Below are 15,218 nucleotides of genomic sequence, written 5' to 3'. Positions count from 1 at the left end.
TAGTATATATATTAAATTAAATATTACCAGCAAGGGTCTTTTAAATGCCATGCTCCTAATACTAGATTATATATTTATTTCAGAGTTAGCTTAGTAAGAGGGGGAGCTATCAGCAGAAAGTCTATTAAGCCATATTTTCCCCCATTGGATTAATGGAACTATTCAAATCAAATTTTTCACGCCAAGCCTTGAACACCGCTGCAAAGCATACTGTGGGTGTAAAATACACGCAAGGCACACATAATCAGCTCAGATGAGACCAATGACTTATACACCATCAAGTTTACTTCACTGTGAAAGCGGTGGGGCTTTCTTTCAAGTGAATGGATTTCTCTAAGTGTGACAACCTAATACACAAGCCAAAGAGGGAAAACAAGACATACAACTCTCAAAACAGTCGATCTACACTAAGTATATAATGCAATGGCAATGGCTCTTGCCTGTTTTGTCTGTCTTCTCAGAGAGACTCTCATCTTCTTGATCTGGGAAAAGAAAGTCTAACTTCAATGACTTTAATAATTCACAAAGATTTGAAGTACTTAAAAGGTCCCATTTTAAAAAACTATTTCAGATTAGGCTACAATATTACTCATTTCAATATTAAAATTAGCCACACAGTTGCCACCATACTAAATTAAATACTTTAAAAGTTGAATCGAGTTACTGACCTCAAAGTTTTATACTTCATACATAAGCTTATCTGTTGTTGCTATTTCTTTCAAGGGAATCTAGACAGGTTCGTTTTAACACAGGATCATGGGTTCTACTCTTTTTTTTCTATCCCTGTGACTGACTACCCAGACACATGTACACAAGGCGCTGCACTTGAGACCAAGTTCATTGTTTTCATAAAATCATTTATAAACATGCATTGTCGGAATATCATATAGTTTTCTCTTTAAGAATAAATATGGCCTCCATATATGACCTCCATTCAATCGAGCTTTGTTCCTAACCTGGATCTAAATGAGCCTTTAAAACCTCGCTGCTAAAAGAATAAATAATATCACCCCTCAAAACGTGAGTCACTTAAGAATTAAGAACTGTTAACAGTTGGATTTGTGAGGAAATATAACTTCAGTATTTAAGGATGTAAAGTTGTCCACATGCCCTAAGATCCTAACTGCTAATAGCTCCCGTTATTTGCTTTAAACACCACGAACAATGTGATTCGTGAAATAAATGCATAAGCTCCAGCAGATCAAACAATAATGATTAAAATGCTGTTAGAGGTTGAAGGCTATTGAGTACAGAGGCCTGGCTTTGCATCAGGCAAGAAGAGCCTGAGGTTGGAGGTGGTGATGCCCTGACCCTGCAGCATGACCCCAGGCTTTCCCTCCACCCATGTGCCCACTGTCTTGCAAGTTCGCTGAGCAGCTTGTTTAGGCCTGAGGCCTAAGGCTGGGCTCCACATGCGTGCCAGCCTGGTAGGCCCTCGGATCCCGCCGCCATCGCGGCCTCAGGCAGGCATCCGCTCGCGGGTTAGGCCTCAGGGCGGCGCCTCACGGCCCCAGCAGCTCTCCACGACCAGCGCAGGGCGAAGAGGTTGAAGGCCTGCAAGATGGGCGCGGGTGGCTACAGGCTGGAAGCGGGCGAAGGAAGGCCAAGGCAGTGCGCCCTTGCCTCTTTTCCTGCATTTCCTTGTGTAGAAACGCGCCATTGAGAACTGAGGGGACTGAGTTGACAGCTAGGGTCGGCCATCCCTCTCCGGCCATCCCTCTCCGGCCTCGACTTGGATGAGCCGCCTGGGGCGTGACCTGGGCCGCCCCCGGGGCCAACATTGCCTGTCCTCGGACCGGCGGCGTCTCAGCAGCCACAGTCCCCTCACTCCGCCGACACCCAGGCTCCTCCTGCAGAGGAGGAGAAGGGCTCGTGCTGTCAAGGGGACCAGAAAGCATACAGCCCCCGAGAGGAGCGCGTGGCTGCAGATTTACCTCACGCTGACTCAGTCCACACAGCAGATGGCGGAGCTGCGAGGGAAACGACCTCCCCGGTGTTTTTAAGCTTGCTAAGAGCAGCTAAGGCTCGTCTTTCAGCACGAGGCGCTTCGTTCCTGTGAAATCTCTCCTCGGAGGCTAAGGGCTTCGCTTACGCACTTGACACCACTCCCGGCCTCGCCCCGACCGGGCCGGGGAAGCGGCGGGGGTCGGCATGGAGGGGGACGCGGTCGGGGAGGCGCGCTCCCGCGAGTGGGCTTGGGGTCGGAGCGCGCTCGGCCAACCCGCGGCCACGCGCCCTGGAGCCCTGACCCCCGCGAGAGCGCGCTCGCGCACATGGCTGCACGTGCTGCTGCTGGGCCTGGGCGGGCAAGCGGGCAAGCGGGCGGACCGGCAGGCTGAGAGTGCAGCCCCGGGCGGGTGCGTGGTCACGGGAACACACTGCTCCACTCCTCTCCCTACACACACACACACCATACGCCGTGTTTGGTGTTTTTTTGGTCGTTCGTCTTTACTTCTTAGGTGAGGAGAGGGGAAAAGAAAAACAAAGGAAAAATCAGTCATCATTTTTTTCCCTCTCCGTGGCACACAAGACTCCACGGAACGCCGTCTAGCGGCAGGATTGTCCAGGGAAGGCAAGTCAGTGTAATCTCCCTCACGACTTTTCATGTTAATTGCAATTTTGAAGCTTCTTTACATCTGTCGCACCACAAAGGGGACACGGATGGTCTCTGGGTTCTGATAAGTTTACTTCTGTCACCCCAGGCCAATTGAGACTAACGGAGAAGGTTGAACCATTTATCTTGTCCCTTTCAGGAGTCACCCTCTCTTTGGAGACCAAAGTACAGAAGTCGCCTCTATGAGGTAAAGATAGACTTGAAAACTTTCTCATGTAATTCCTCATCGCCATTTGCTCTCAAGGGTGGGGACCTGACCTGGGTAAAACTGTGGCAAGAATCCCATTACAGAAGACACCGAGAAGGCGACCCCAAGCATCACCTCCAATCCCTAACCTAAAGCAAGTTTTTAACTCGGTTCTTTCGTGTATTGGTTCTGTGGGTCTTTCTCCACTGCACCGGAAACAATACTCTGAAACCTCCCTCTCCAGAAATGTAGGCCCTTCCAAGTTTGCATTTATAAAGATTCACCAGTCACCTCCAAGACCTCTTTGTAAAACCAAAATGTTCAGCATCTGCGGGCAACAGTTTATCTTGACTTGCCTTAAATTATACCCTACTCTAACCTGATGCCTCACAAACTACTGTATGAATTTTAAAGAAATCCTTAACTCCTCTGCAGACCCTCCTTTTCCTGTTATTCCCCCTCCGGAGAGAATGAGAACTAGGATAAAGACAGTTCATATATTTTCCTAGAGAAAACATACAGCAGTAAAGAGAACTACACTCATAGGGAATTGAATAACTGTAAATAAATAGGAAAAAAGTAATCCCTGGTGGTACTATGAAACAACAGGGGTGTGGGAAGTGGCTACTGTAAGACTGCCCAGAGCAGAAGGAAGAGGGGCTAGTCTTCTTAACCCTTAAAAGCCATAACCTATAATAATTCTTTGCAAACTGTAAACTGCTCTCAACACCATATTTAGCGTTTTACCAGATTTATTTTACTTGTTATACACAGACGATACAAACGAGCAGAAAACAAAACGATTCTCAGTGGAGTGTGTACTTGTATAAATTATTCAATTCACAGACAAAACAAAACAAATATAAAAATCACAACATTTGATTTACAGAAGAGCCAAAGTATACACACGTTTAGACCCTGAATTCCTATTAGGAAAAATCCCCCCATAGACTGGAATCTAGATTGAATATTGTGTATGATGCATATTTCACATTGATTTTAAAGTACAAAAAAAGTATAAGTTTGCTACACAACATTAGAAATCCTACTAATCTATTTCCAGGGGGATTAATGCTCCTTATCAAATATAACAAGACTTGGGGGGAATCAGTCTTACTTGCAATAATGCTAAGTGTTTTCCCAAGAAAGTCAAATTTCAGCTGTCTCTAAGTGGCGGGGGAATTGTTTTCAAACTAAAATGCAGTAAAATATACAACTCACACAATTCATCTTCACTAGACTACACTATAGTTACCAACAATTCAGTCATCTCTATCATTAGTAGATTATTCATTACAAAGATTTACAGCATAGAAAGGTGGAGTGGGGACTGAAAAGATAGTCGGAAACAGTTTATCAGCATATTTGGCACCTGCACAGACCAGTAGTGGATTTGGCACTTTGGGGAAAAACAAATAAGGCAAAATAATATTGCTGATGTGGAGCTATTCCATTCAGGAGGGAGGGAGGGAGGGAGGGACACATACAACTCCAGTTATGTCTGTGTGGCAAGCATGTCGCTTAATCGACTCGCCTAGGAACAGACGACTAGCTTTTATAGATGTTCAGGTGGATTCTCCTTAGCTATGCTGTGTGCACTGGGGCACATAGTGGTTACATCATGCAACGAACTGAGAAGTGAGAAAGCCACCACTATGAAGTGTTGTTTCGTGTTTCCAGAGCCTCTTAGAATATCTTTAATATCTCACAAGAAAACAAAGGGGGCGGGGGAAGAGAAAGAATGAGAGGAGAAAAAGAAAAGGAGAAAAAAAGGAAGGGTATAAAAAGTTAAGCGTGAACTGGTTTTGTGCCTTGACGATGAGAATAAAAACTAGCCATTCGTTACAATAAATTAACACTATATACAATCATTTCACAGGCTTTGTTCCACTAAAAGTATTAACATCCCTACCATCCATCCATCCATCCATCCACTCGGGTATAAGAAAGGACGCGCTGGGTGGGTGCAGGTTCTAGAGTCAACATCCTACGGTTAATAGGGAGGCCAAGACAAGGCGGGTCGGAATCGCTGACGCCTGGCAGGATTGCCCAGGTCTCCTAAAGTTGAAGAGTTTCATTCCAAGAGAAAGAAGGAGAGAGTGAGGGGGGACAAGGAGAGAGAAAAATAAAAAAGGGAGGATCATAACTTCATAGACGAAAAGTTGGAAAACCACAAGGTTTACAGCCAGGTTCAAGGTCGGTGCGCTAACTGCAGAGATGGCTGTGCAGAAAGAAAGAGAAAAAAAAAGTTTTAAAATCATAGTGGGAGACCTGCACTTATCCCCGCAGACGGTCATCGAGCGTCAAGTGAAAGAGCGAGTGCGCAAGAGCGGGCCTGGGGAGGAGGACGTGGGGCCGAGCTGAGGGGCCGGGGGCACGGGCGAGCGGGCTGGCGGCCTAGCTGTGCGAGTAGAAGCCATAGTAGCCGCCTATGTCCTTGGCGCAGTTCTTCTCGCAGTCCCGCTGGGCCAGCACCTCGCTCTTGAGTGGGGACGAGCTCTCGGACACCGGCGTGTCGGCCGGAGAGATCCGCCTCCGCTTGGCCTGCTCGTAAATCCCCGAGTCGCTCGAGTCGATGGACTTGATCGAGGAGGGCGTCTCGATCCAGCTGGAGTCGGACAGGTCCTTGGGCTTGGCGTCCTCGGCGGCGGGCGCCAGCGGAGAGCGCTCGGCCGCCAGGCCCTCGGCCTCCTCGCCTAAGTAGGGGTTGGCGCCCGCCATGCGCGCGGCGGCCGCAGCGCTGTTGGGCCAGCAGGGGAGCACGGAGCCCGACTTGGCGCCGCAGTACTGCGGAGGGCTGCGCGCGCCCCAGCCGGAAGGGTCGGCGTAGTAGCCGAGCGGGCGGCCCGTGCAGCCCGCGGCCTGCAGCGGCAGCGCCTTCACGCCCGCGGCCGCGTACGACAGCAGCGTGGCCGCGTTGCCGGCGAAGTCCGTGGCCGTATCGTAGGCCGAGGCCGCGAAGTCCAGCCGGTTGTTGGCCGGCGTCACGAACCAGCGCTGCGGCGACGGCGCGCCCGGGTCCTCGGCCTGTTGCGGGGACAGTAGCCCGTTGGTGTGCGGCACGCTGCGGTCCGTGCCAGGCCCGGGGCCCGCGCCGGCGCCCGGGTGGAAGCGGGCCTTGGCGTAGTTGCTCACGAATTGATCTTGCAGGAAAGAGCCGGCCATGGCGTAGCGAGCGCCGGGCACGATCTGAGAGCGCGGAGAGTCGTTGGGCGACGGGGTCAAGCGGTCCATGTCGCAGCCCGTGTAGATCCTGGGGGGGAGGGAGACAGAAAGAACCGAGGGGTGGTGCGGAGGTCCCTTTAGGGTCCTGGAGGGAAAGCCACCTCTAGTTTTTTGCCCACCCGCACACCGTCTAGCTGTAGGTTGCGCTTGCCATACTGGATGGGGATGGCAGAAGGTCACACACCCGCAAGTTGTCTGGCCTAAACTGCAAAGATACCAGTTCAACTGCTGGAACCTGAGCGGGACGCAAAAATGAAGAGTGGAGGTCTTCCATGGTCCCCTGTTCCCGCTAAATGCACCAGGACCAAGATGGGGCCTAAATACACTTAACCAGCATTGTGCTCACACTATGACAGAGTTATACAGGCATCAAGGTGCTATTTGCCCGTTGGGCCTTTCCTCTCTGATAAATTTCTGAGTGAAGTTTCTAAGCAAGTGACATACTCTCTCCACTCATTTAAGACCTCCTGGGTCCATTGAGTTCTTCAAACCATTCCTTTCCCTTTGGGGGGGGGGGTAGTTTAAGAAATCCCCAGAGGGGAAATCAGCATGGGAAGGATGGGGACCTATATGTCCAGGTAATATCCTCAAAGGTGGACTTCCACTGACCTTCAGAGCCCCAGAGGATTGCTGCTGGAATCCTCTAAGGTACTTTTCGACTTTCCCTTATGTAAGCCCTTTAACTCCAGCCTCTACCAACGCAGGCAAACAAACTACTTCTTGGAAGAAATACTCATTGATCAATAAAATTCTTTAGAAAGAAGTGTGCTTTACTCTCATTTTTTTCCTACCCAGCTTTTGGCCCATTACTAGAAGAAAACGTGGAGGAGAAAGACCCTCTGGGGAAACTCTTGCAGCTATCACCCTAGATCCAACAGCCTAGCACTAACAATGGCTAACCCTTACAGAGTTTAGCTGCGCCTGACTGTTAGATAGAGATTGTTTACATGAGCACAGATAGATTTGTGTCGCTCACAGCAATCCCCTTAGGTGCTGTGTATGACTCTTACTTTCCTGAGGAGGAAACCGAGGCAGCGGAAAGTTCGAGAATTTGATCACTAATCAAGAGAGAATGTGTTTGGGGGAATTACTTTAGATAAAATAAACATTTATTAACAGGGCTAGGAGACCCCATTAGGGTTGGAGTTGGATAAGAGTTTCCTCCAACACATACACACATACCTCGCTCTTTAGCTCACACACAAGTGTTTGCATCTTTAATCAACACACTGTTTGAAAGCGTGCCTCAGTAGTGTCAGATCTTAACCCCAAGGGGGGAAAACCTCCCCAGGGTGTGGCCAAGCAACCTTCTAGGATCCTCTGAACTCTCATGCCCTCCCACCATTGCTCTCTGATCAAACAAGGCCCACATTACCAACCTTAAGGAGGAAAGAGATTGTTGAATTTACTCAACTTTCATTCCCCAGACCCAGGGATTACTTTTACACAGATCAGGAACTTGCATGGATTTAAGAAAGGAAGGGGCATATCCAACGGAAGGCAGCTACAGGAAGAGGGGTAGATGGGAGTAGCTATGGCTGCTCAGGTGCATTCTGTTTATCCCTCCCCCCAAAAAAATCCTCTCCTGAAACTTAGTTCCAGTTTCAAATTTTAAAAAGGGAGGGGGGAGGGAAACAATTAGCAAGGTACAAATGTCTTCTCTGTTTACCACCACAATATCCGTCAAAAGAAAGAAGCAGCCTAAAAAGATAGTTTAGATGCCTATCCAGGTCTCAGACCACTTAGGGTTACTGAATTGATTTGTGCAAAATAAATGCTATTTTATTTTAACAGAATTAAAAGTCCAGAACCTATACAGCTATCTTCCAGCATCCCAGGTCTCTCAGGCCTCGTTCTTTCCACTGTACTGGGCCCACCTTTTTCCTCGTATTTTAAGACTTGGAGTGGCAAAGTTTCAATGCAGAGAATTATATTCATGAGGTTGGGCTCCTTTGAACTGCCTTTGGGAGACACATAAGAAAGTTGGAGCTAGGAGATAGCACTGACTTTCTCAGTTGGACATCTTTGGAATGGGCTAAAGGGCTACCTGTCTCTTTCCCCAACACGTCTAATTTATTCCTAGTCAAAGACTTTAAGGCTTTAGCTCTATCCCAAAGCCAGAAAATTAAAGTACATATTTTTCCTTTATGTTTTCTAGTCATAAAAAAAGTAGGTGAATCGCGCAACCCCACTTCACATTTTGCTGTATGACACCATCTGAAAACTCTTAGGGACAATAAGTCCTGGGTGAAAATCCCACAATGAATCTAGAAAGCGTTCAGTTTACACCTCTGGCTGTCCCAGAGGACAGCCTTGCTCTGAAAAAGACCTAGAGATGGGTAAGGGGACCTGAAGAAAGGGAACCAACACATTTAATTAAACCACAGATGCAAAAAGTGAGATAAGACATTTTTCTTCTGAAGCTTAGAAATAAGAGGCAACCATAGCTCAGAGCTGCCCAGAGTCGGCAGTGACTGTAAGTTAAGTTCTGCCCACCAACGTGCCCAGCGAAGGCACATTTTCATTCAGTCCATAGTAAACGTCACAGGAAATGCTTCCACATAAAACTCAGAAATGGGTAAATAAAAGCCACATATGCCAAGAAGACTGTAACAACTGCCAGAGACCCATGCACTCTCAGGCAGAATTGCCCGGTTTAGACAGACGGCTAAGCTGAGCATCTGCAGCCACACGTACAGCATGCACTGGGGGGAACCAGGGCAGCTCCCCCAGCCAGCCAGCCAGCCAGCTAACACCAGAGGCCACCATAACTTTGGAATTTGAAAGAAAGCTACAGATGAGTACAGGAAACTTTTAACCAAAATCACACAAATACCAAGCCATGAGGTCACCAAAGGGCGAACCAACAAAATAAGGAAGGGAAGATCACGAACAATTTTCTCACTCACTTCGACTTTCGAAATCCTTAAACACAACAATACACCCTAAGCTAATGGCCAATTTAGCAGCTATCTGAGGAAGAAAAAAATAAACATGTAAAACTACTTACGTGTCATAGTTATCTCGAAATCCTTTTGCAAAGGGGTTATGATCTATTTTTAGTTGTGTAATCTGCAAAAAAAAACAGAAGAGTGATTGTGACCTCATCTTCTACATTAGAAGGTGTGTGTTTGAAAATATATCATCTGCTGTTTGGCAGGGGCTTGGGCCTACTGAGTCATTAAATAGCAAAGTTCTCTAACAAAATTTTAAGAGACTAGCAGGAAAGGAAAGTGATAAAGTATTCGGAATGTTATAAGAACCAGGTTTAAATTGATAATACCTAAAAGGCATTTCAGTTAGCACTCCTGTGTGCTATGATTTAATTCAAATAGTCATTCCAAAAACCCTTAAAAACTTTAACTCATTACTGTCTTCAAGAGTTTGACCAGAGATTTTTTTTAATGAGCTAATTCTGATTCTCAACACACACACACACACACACACACACACACACACACACACACACAGGCAAACAAGCAAACAAACAAAAACTGTAAGCTGCATCTTAAAATTAGATTGATATGAAATAATTATTTCATTTCTGAAATAATTTTCACTTACTTGACAAAACATAGAAACACAGAACTTTTGTACCTCTAAAGTCACAACAGCTACTAAAATCAGCTTTTGCAAATACTTCGAAAGTTCATGTGCTAGGAAAGTCCATCAGTCCCTATAATTTTATTTTATTGGCCTTCGCACATTTCATGTCTACGAATGTGTCTGTGTGCACTCTGTTTTCTGTGTCGAACTCTCAGAACAGTAGTATCTGTTCATTTTAGCCACCAGTTCTGAGATTTTAGAAACATATTATTCTAGATTTCATAGCTTGCTAATGGAATTCACGGGGTAGATCTGCCTGTTTGTTGAGAGAGAGAGAGAAAAAAGACATTTTTTTCTTTGAAAGGAAGAAAATGCACGTTTTAACGTATTCTAGTTTAAGGACCAAACTAAGGCTCCAAAAGCATTGGTCCTAGAAAGAGGTATCCAAAACTCAGCTGGGCCGGTCGATACCTTAGACCTGGAGGCAAGCAGGCAGAGCTTTTCCCACCAGCTTGGTATCTGGAGGAAGGGCCTAGCAGGCCCCTAGCCCTACCCTAAATCGTGCTGTAGGGCCAGCTGTGGCCCAGGTTAGTCCGCGCAGAGTGGACTAAGGACTATGGAGATACCACTCGCCCCGTGCCCAGCCCCGAGCTTCCTTACATCGGTGTTCTGATAGGCGGTGACAGCGATGAACTGAGTCTCTGGGAAAGTGAACGTCTGGACGCGGCCTGGCTGGCTGGTGTCCTCTGTGCCGTCCTCATTCACTTCCACCACGTGCAGACGGGGCTGGTACTTGTGCAGGGACTGTAAAACCACCATCTGTCCGGCGAAGAGAAAGGAGAGCGAGCGCTGTTACCGCGCCTGTTCGCACCAGCCCGCACCAGCCCGGGGGCTCGCTCTGGGCCAGGCTGAGCCAACTGGAGGCCGCTGCTCCAAACTGGCTGTGGGACTCGCCTCCTGGTGACAGGGTAGCCAGGATACCCTGGCCCAGGTACCTTTGGAAGCCAGGATCCTCCGGGCACTGAGGATAATGAAGCCCGAAAGACAATCCTTTCCCCTGGTCCTCCTTAGAAGAGGAACAAAGATTTTTCACAACCTACAAATCTCAACTCTGTTTCCTTTCGAAATCAACCAGTATTTGCTTCTGGAAAGGTGAATTCCAGAAAAAAGTCAGATAGGAGGCAAAGAGAACAACTTTATGGGTTAAATATAATTTGGGGAGGCAGAATTGTGATATTTGAAGTCTTCATTGATCGAAATAAATTCTACCGTGTTTCTTTGCTGCTGTAAACTAAAGAAGGGTGTGTGTTACAGAGAGAGAGAGAGAGAGAGAGAGAGAGAGAGAGAGAGAGAGAGAAAGAGAGAGAGAGAGAGAGAGAGAGAGAGAGAGAGAGAGAGAGAGAGAGAGACTGACCTGCCCATTGTTGTTTGATGCTCCCTTGTTGTTGGTAAGTTTTAATTTTCCAAACGAGATTTCTTGCCGCATCCAGTGAGCCCCAGTGTTGGGGGAATCCGGATGCATATAGACCCGGTTTCCTTAATAAAGAAATAGCTTGTTTACATATGCTGCTCTGGGCACTGCCCAGTCCCAACTCCTTAATACACGAAACACTCACACACACACACACACACACACACACACACACACACACACACACACATACACACACACACACACCTCACTTCACAATGAAACCCATTACCTGTTTTTTTTTTTGGAGGGGGGCATACTTTCTTCTCTTAACTGGAGATTATTAAAATAGCTTTACTGTCCAGTCCCAACTCTGTACCACATATCACACACACACACACACACACACACACACACACACACACACACACACACCTTCACAGAGAGGACCATTAGCTGGGCTTCTTTTTTTTTTTTTTTTTTAAGCCGCGATTTCTTCCCATTAACTGGGAATGATTAAAATAGCTTTTGCATAATCCTCCCCTTTCTTGCCGCTCAGTCTGTCCCCTGTCCCTCTCTTCTTTAGGAAGTCATTGGCCGACCGTTTTAAAAAGTCGCTCGAGCCAGTCCACAAAAGGCTTTAATTAATCATTCTCACCTAAATAAGTGTCAAGAAAACGTGTTAATTGGAAGGACTTGCCTTGCACATTGGTGTCCGCTTTGCCACAAGGAACCCATTTGCCTCCTTGAAACCTCCAGTGATTGGGATCCGCCAAAATCACATCCACAAAAATATTGTAATGAGCGGTGGGATCGAGACCAGAAATGTTAAAACTCAAAAAGGGAAACATGCGCCTGTTTGAATTAAAAAGAGAGAGAAAGCAAGGGGGAAAAAAAGAAAATAAATGTTAAAGATTAAATGCTGCAAGAAGCGGGGCGCCAGAAAGCTAAGCAAAACTTGTCCTCGCCGCGTGTCTGAACGAATGTTTGCTGATCTAGAAAGGGAGAGTGGGAGAAGGGAAGATGTAGGACCGAAGTCGGGGAGAGCACCGAGCGCTCTGGAGTTGGGGGACGGATTGCTCGGTAGAGAGCCGGGTTGGCGGCCTGCTTCTCCACCTGTCGGCACAGGCCAGCTTCGATGAGTTGCTCTGAAAGCCTGTTAGCGGCCACGGCTCTTCGTCTTGCTCCAGCCACCGACTGGTTCTCCGACCGCATTGGCACAGCAGGCTCCCCGCCACCAAACATCACCACGGTGGTTATTATCCCTTCCACTTTCCCCTTTTCCAAAACCAGCCAACTCCAGGGCGCACCCGAGCGCCTTTCCACTCCGCTCCCCGACCCCACATAGTCGCTGCCCGGCGGTCACAACTTGGGTGCGTTCGCCCAGGGTCACGCCTGGAACAGCGGCAGCCAAGAAAAGTAGCATTACCTTCCCTGTTTAGTGATGATCATCTCCGTTTGATGCCGATGAAATTTCAGCCAAAGTGGCCTGTTGCACAGGTATACCTGCGCCTTGCCGGGCACCAACCCGGGCTGGGTGGAGGAGAACTGGTAGAATGGGGCTCCTTGGTAGGAGTGGCCGTACTGCTGTGGGTAGGGGTAGCCGGCGGTGGGGTAGCCCTGCGGCGAAGAGTTGGACAGCAGGCTGTTGTAAGCTCCGTTGGTGATGACCGGGTGGTGGGCCATGTAGCGACTGGGGCTGCCGATGGAGAAGGCGGGATGCGCCGGTCCGTGCTGGCCGGGGTACGGGAACATGGCACTGGGAGCGGTGGCCGCAGACTGTGGCTGGCTGGACTGAGAGAGGAGGTAACGATCTGCAGCAGAGCCATCGAAACTGTGACGAAGCTCAGAGACCCCGTCCAAGACAGGAGAGAGTTTACTTCTCTGGACGTCCCCTGGTGAGTCCTTGGAGTCAGGAAAATTGTCTGTATCTGACTGATTCGTCATCCCCCTGGTAATTTTTTTCAAAGGTGAACTTCTCTCCAGGTTGTCAGTGGTCGAGATAATGGGATGATCATGCAAGACAAGCTCAGATCCGCCCGAATGTGGGTAGCTGCTGCTCACATTGAGAAATTTCTTGGAGAGCATGATAGAAGGAGAGAGGCAATGCTCCAGCTGCATAGCTCTAGAACCTGAAGGCTGGCCCTCCCGTCCCTGGGTTTTAAAGTCCTGTTTATCATAAACTAGGAATCCACAGACCCCTCACTAGACAGAAAGCACTTCAACCAGCAAATGCTTCTCAAAGGTTTGATTTACTTTTTTTTTTCCCTGGGAGAAGAGATTGGCCAATTGACACTATGCAGCAATCAGAAAAGGCTCACTTTTGATCTTGCTGCTTATGCAGCCGATGAAACGGCTCCTGCCATTGGTTAGCTGCTGACAGTAATTTAATTAGATAGACATTAATTAGGATAATCACCTGGCTCCTGGTCGCGACGATCATGGCAAATTGAAGGGGATGATTTTATTGTTGGCTTGGGGGGTGGGGAAAGTGTGTTGGTTTACGTGAGCTCTGTTATGTCACCTTTAAGCTTTGTGACCACTGCTTTAGGAAGATTCAAAGATGTGCAATTTACTAAACATTTCCTAACCCCCCCCCCCTTCTCTCTTTAGAGAGGAGGGGTGGAGGAGGGAATTCGATGATGCTAGGAGACTTTTCGGATCTGAATGAGCCAAATATTCAGTTGAATGTAACGATTTCAAGTGCAAAGTATACAAAGCGCGAGCCGGTGGCCTCTTCTCGCCCTGTAAAACTTCCAGAGTCTGTCTTTTCCAGTTAATACGCAGAAGCATACACACCTGAGCCTGTGCTTTGTTGAGTCGGTGCTGCGTGTCCTTGACGCCCCCTCCCCCACTTTAAACTACACGAATAAATAAATAAATCAACAAACCTCCAGCCGCTGAAAGCCACAGCCTTAAGAGAGATAAGGAGGCGAAGCGGCTAGCCCACCCATCAACCCACCTCAGGAAGGTTCGGTTTCCGGCTAGGGTACAGAAACAGTGACAATCTATGATCTCCTTTTTAAGTTTTGAAATAATCATAAGCCGTGGCGCTGAAGTGCTTTAATGTATTTGCAGTCATGTTTACTGGGTCGTTACTAAATATTTTATCAGCCAACTTGGTTGCAGATCATCTGAAGAGCAGCTAGCTGGGGGCGGGCGCCATGTATCCTTTGAGTCCCACCGCACTTCCTCCTTTTTGGAGGCACTGGCTTGGTGACAGGTTCATAAGCCTCGCCAGGAAAAAAGAGAGAGGGCTGAGTCCCCAGCGCAAATGGGTTCGCTAGAAGCGTTGATCTGGGGAGACAGAGTGGAAGTGGTGTCAACGCGATGATCTTACTGGTGTGTGTGTGTGTGTGTGTGTGTGTGTGTGTGTGTGTGTGTGTGTGTGTGTGTGTAATGTTTACATAATCCAGAGGGAGAGAAAAAGAATCCATGCCAGTAATTTTTAAAAGAGGATTAGCGAAAAGAATCGATTTAAGGAAATTTTGGCACAAGTAACATGAGTCCCCAAGCAACTGAGTTTTAGGGAGAAAAGATCTCCTACTATCTGCTTCACGGAGGCCAGCGGCCAGCCTCAGGCCAAGAGCACCTGAGATGACAAACCCAGAGCTGCTGTCTAGACATGGCCAACCTGCTCCGTAGCTTTCCTTCCTGAAGGCAAGAGGCGCAGAAATGCAAAGCCAACCCCAGGCATAGCTCAGCTTGGCCTGCAAGGTGGTGGAGAGGCGGCGAGCTCGGGGGACTTAAGAGAGTGCCAGGCGACCTGTCTGGCTCAGGCTGGAGAGGCTCACACTCCACCCTTGCCTCAGGCAGGCGGGGCCTGGGAATCTATCTCCTCCAGCTGCTGCCTCTGCCTTTGAGATCGCAGACAGTAGCCCCGGCCAGAGCAGCAGAGTTCAAAGCTGGGTGGAATTTGGGTATGGTCAGAAAAGAGTTAACAGATTCAAGATGTGCTGGAGTTTGGTCTGCAGCGGCCAGCACTGAGCACAGACTGCACCACCTCCCTCAGAGGCTAGACTCCGTGGCTGCAGAGGGTACCAGCTGCAGGCTCCCACAGGGCACAGGAGCAAGACCTGGCACTGATGGCCATCGGCGGACAGGTTGATGATCAGATGTTTGGAATCAAGTAGAAGCAATTTTCTGGGAGAAAAATAACGCCAGACCCTTTTTCCCTTTGCAAGCAAACCTCAGCTCCTCTCCAGAAAGCTTCATAAACAGGCTGGGTTTTAGCT

At 48.2% G+C, this 15,218-nt stretch overlaps 1 protein-coding gene across 2 annotated transcripts; it reads right to left on the bottom strand.

Moving 5' to 3' along the window:
- Window positions 1-3,535: 3,535 nt before the first annotated feature.
- Tbr1 (T-box brain transcription factor 1) lies at window positions 3,536-14,357 on the bottom strand. Of its 2 annotated transcripts, none has more exons than XM_039105842.2 (6): window positions 13,403-14,357; window positions 11,684-11,838; window positions 10,987-11,108; window positions 10,233-10,391; window positions 9,037-9,098; window positions 3,536-6,054 (listed from the first exon to the last, which is right to left on the bottom strand). In XM_039105842.2, the coding sequence occupies exons 2-6, from the start codon at window positions 11,832-11,834 to the stop codon at window positions 5,199-5,201; spliced, it is 1,350 nt and encodes a 449-aa protein (XP_038961770.1). In that variant the 5' UTR covers window positions 11,835-11,838; window positions 13,403-14,357; the 3' UTR covers window positions 3,536-5,198. The 2 variants fall into 2 exon arrangements, with proteins under 2 accessions (XP_038961770.1, NP_001177999.2); NM_001191070.2 differs by lacking the exon at window positions 13,403-14,357 and adding an exon at window positions 12,413-13,359.
- Between the last annotated feature and the right edge of the window lie 861 nt (window positions 14,358-15,218).

Source organism: Rattus norvegicus, chromosome 3 (genome assembly GCF_036323735.1).
Source record: "Rattus norvegicus strain BN/NHsdMcwi chromosome 3, GRCr8, whole genome shotgun sequence".
Classification (NCBI taxonomy): Eukaryota; Metazoa; Chordata; class Mammalia; order Rodentia; family Muridae; genus Rattus; species Rattus norvegicus.
This window is presented reverse-complemented; position numbering and strand designations above follow the sequence as displayed.

Bases quoted from the DNA above. Each gene is read 5' to 3' on its own strand.
- Tbr1 (NM_001191070.2), bottom strand. From the start codon at position 13,104: ATGCAGCTGGAGCATTGCCTCTCTCCTTCTATCATGCTCTCCAAGAAA. The intron at 11,839-12,412 runs GTAATGCTACTT...TAATTCAAACAG, and splicing joins ATCATCACTAAACAGGGAAG to GCGCATGTTTCCCTTTTTGA. The intron at 11,109-11,683 runs GCAAGTCCTTCC...TTCTTTATTAAG, and splicing joins AGCGGACACCAATGTGCAAG to GAAACCGGGTCTATATGCAT.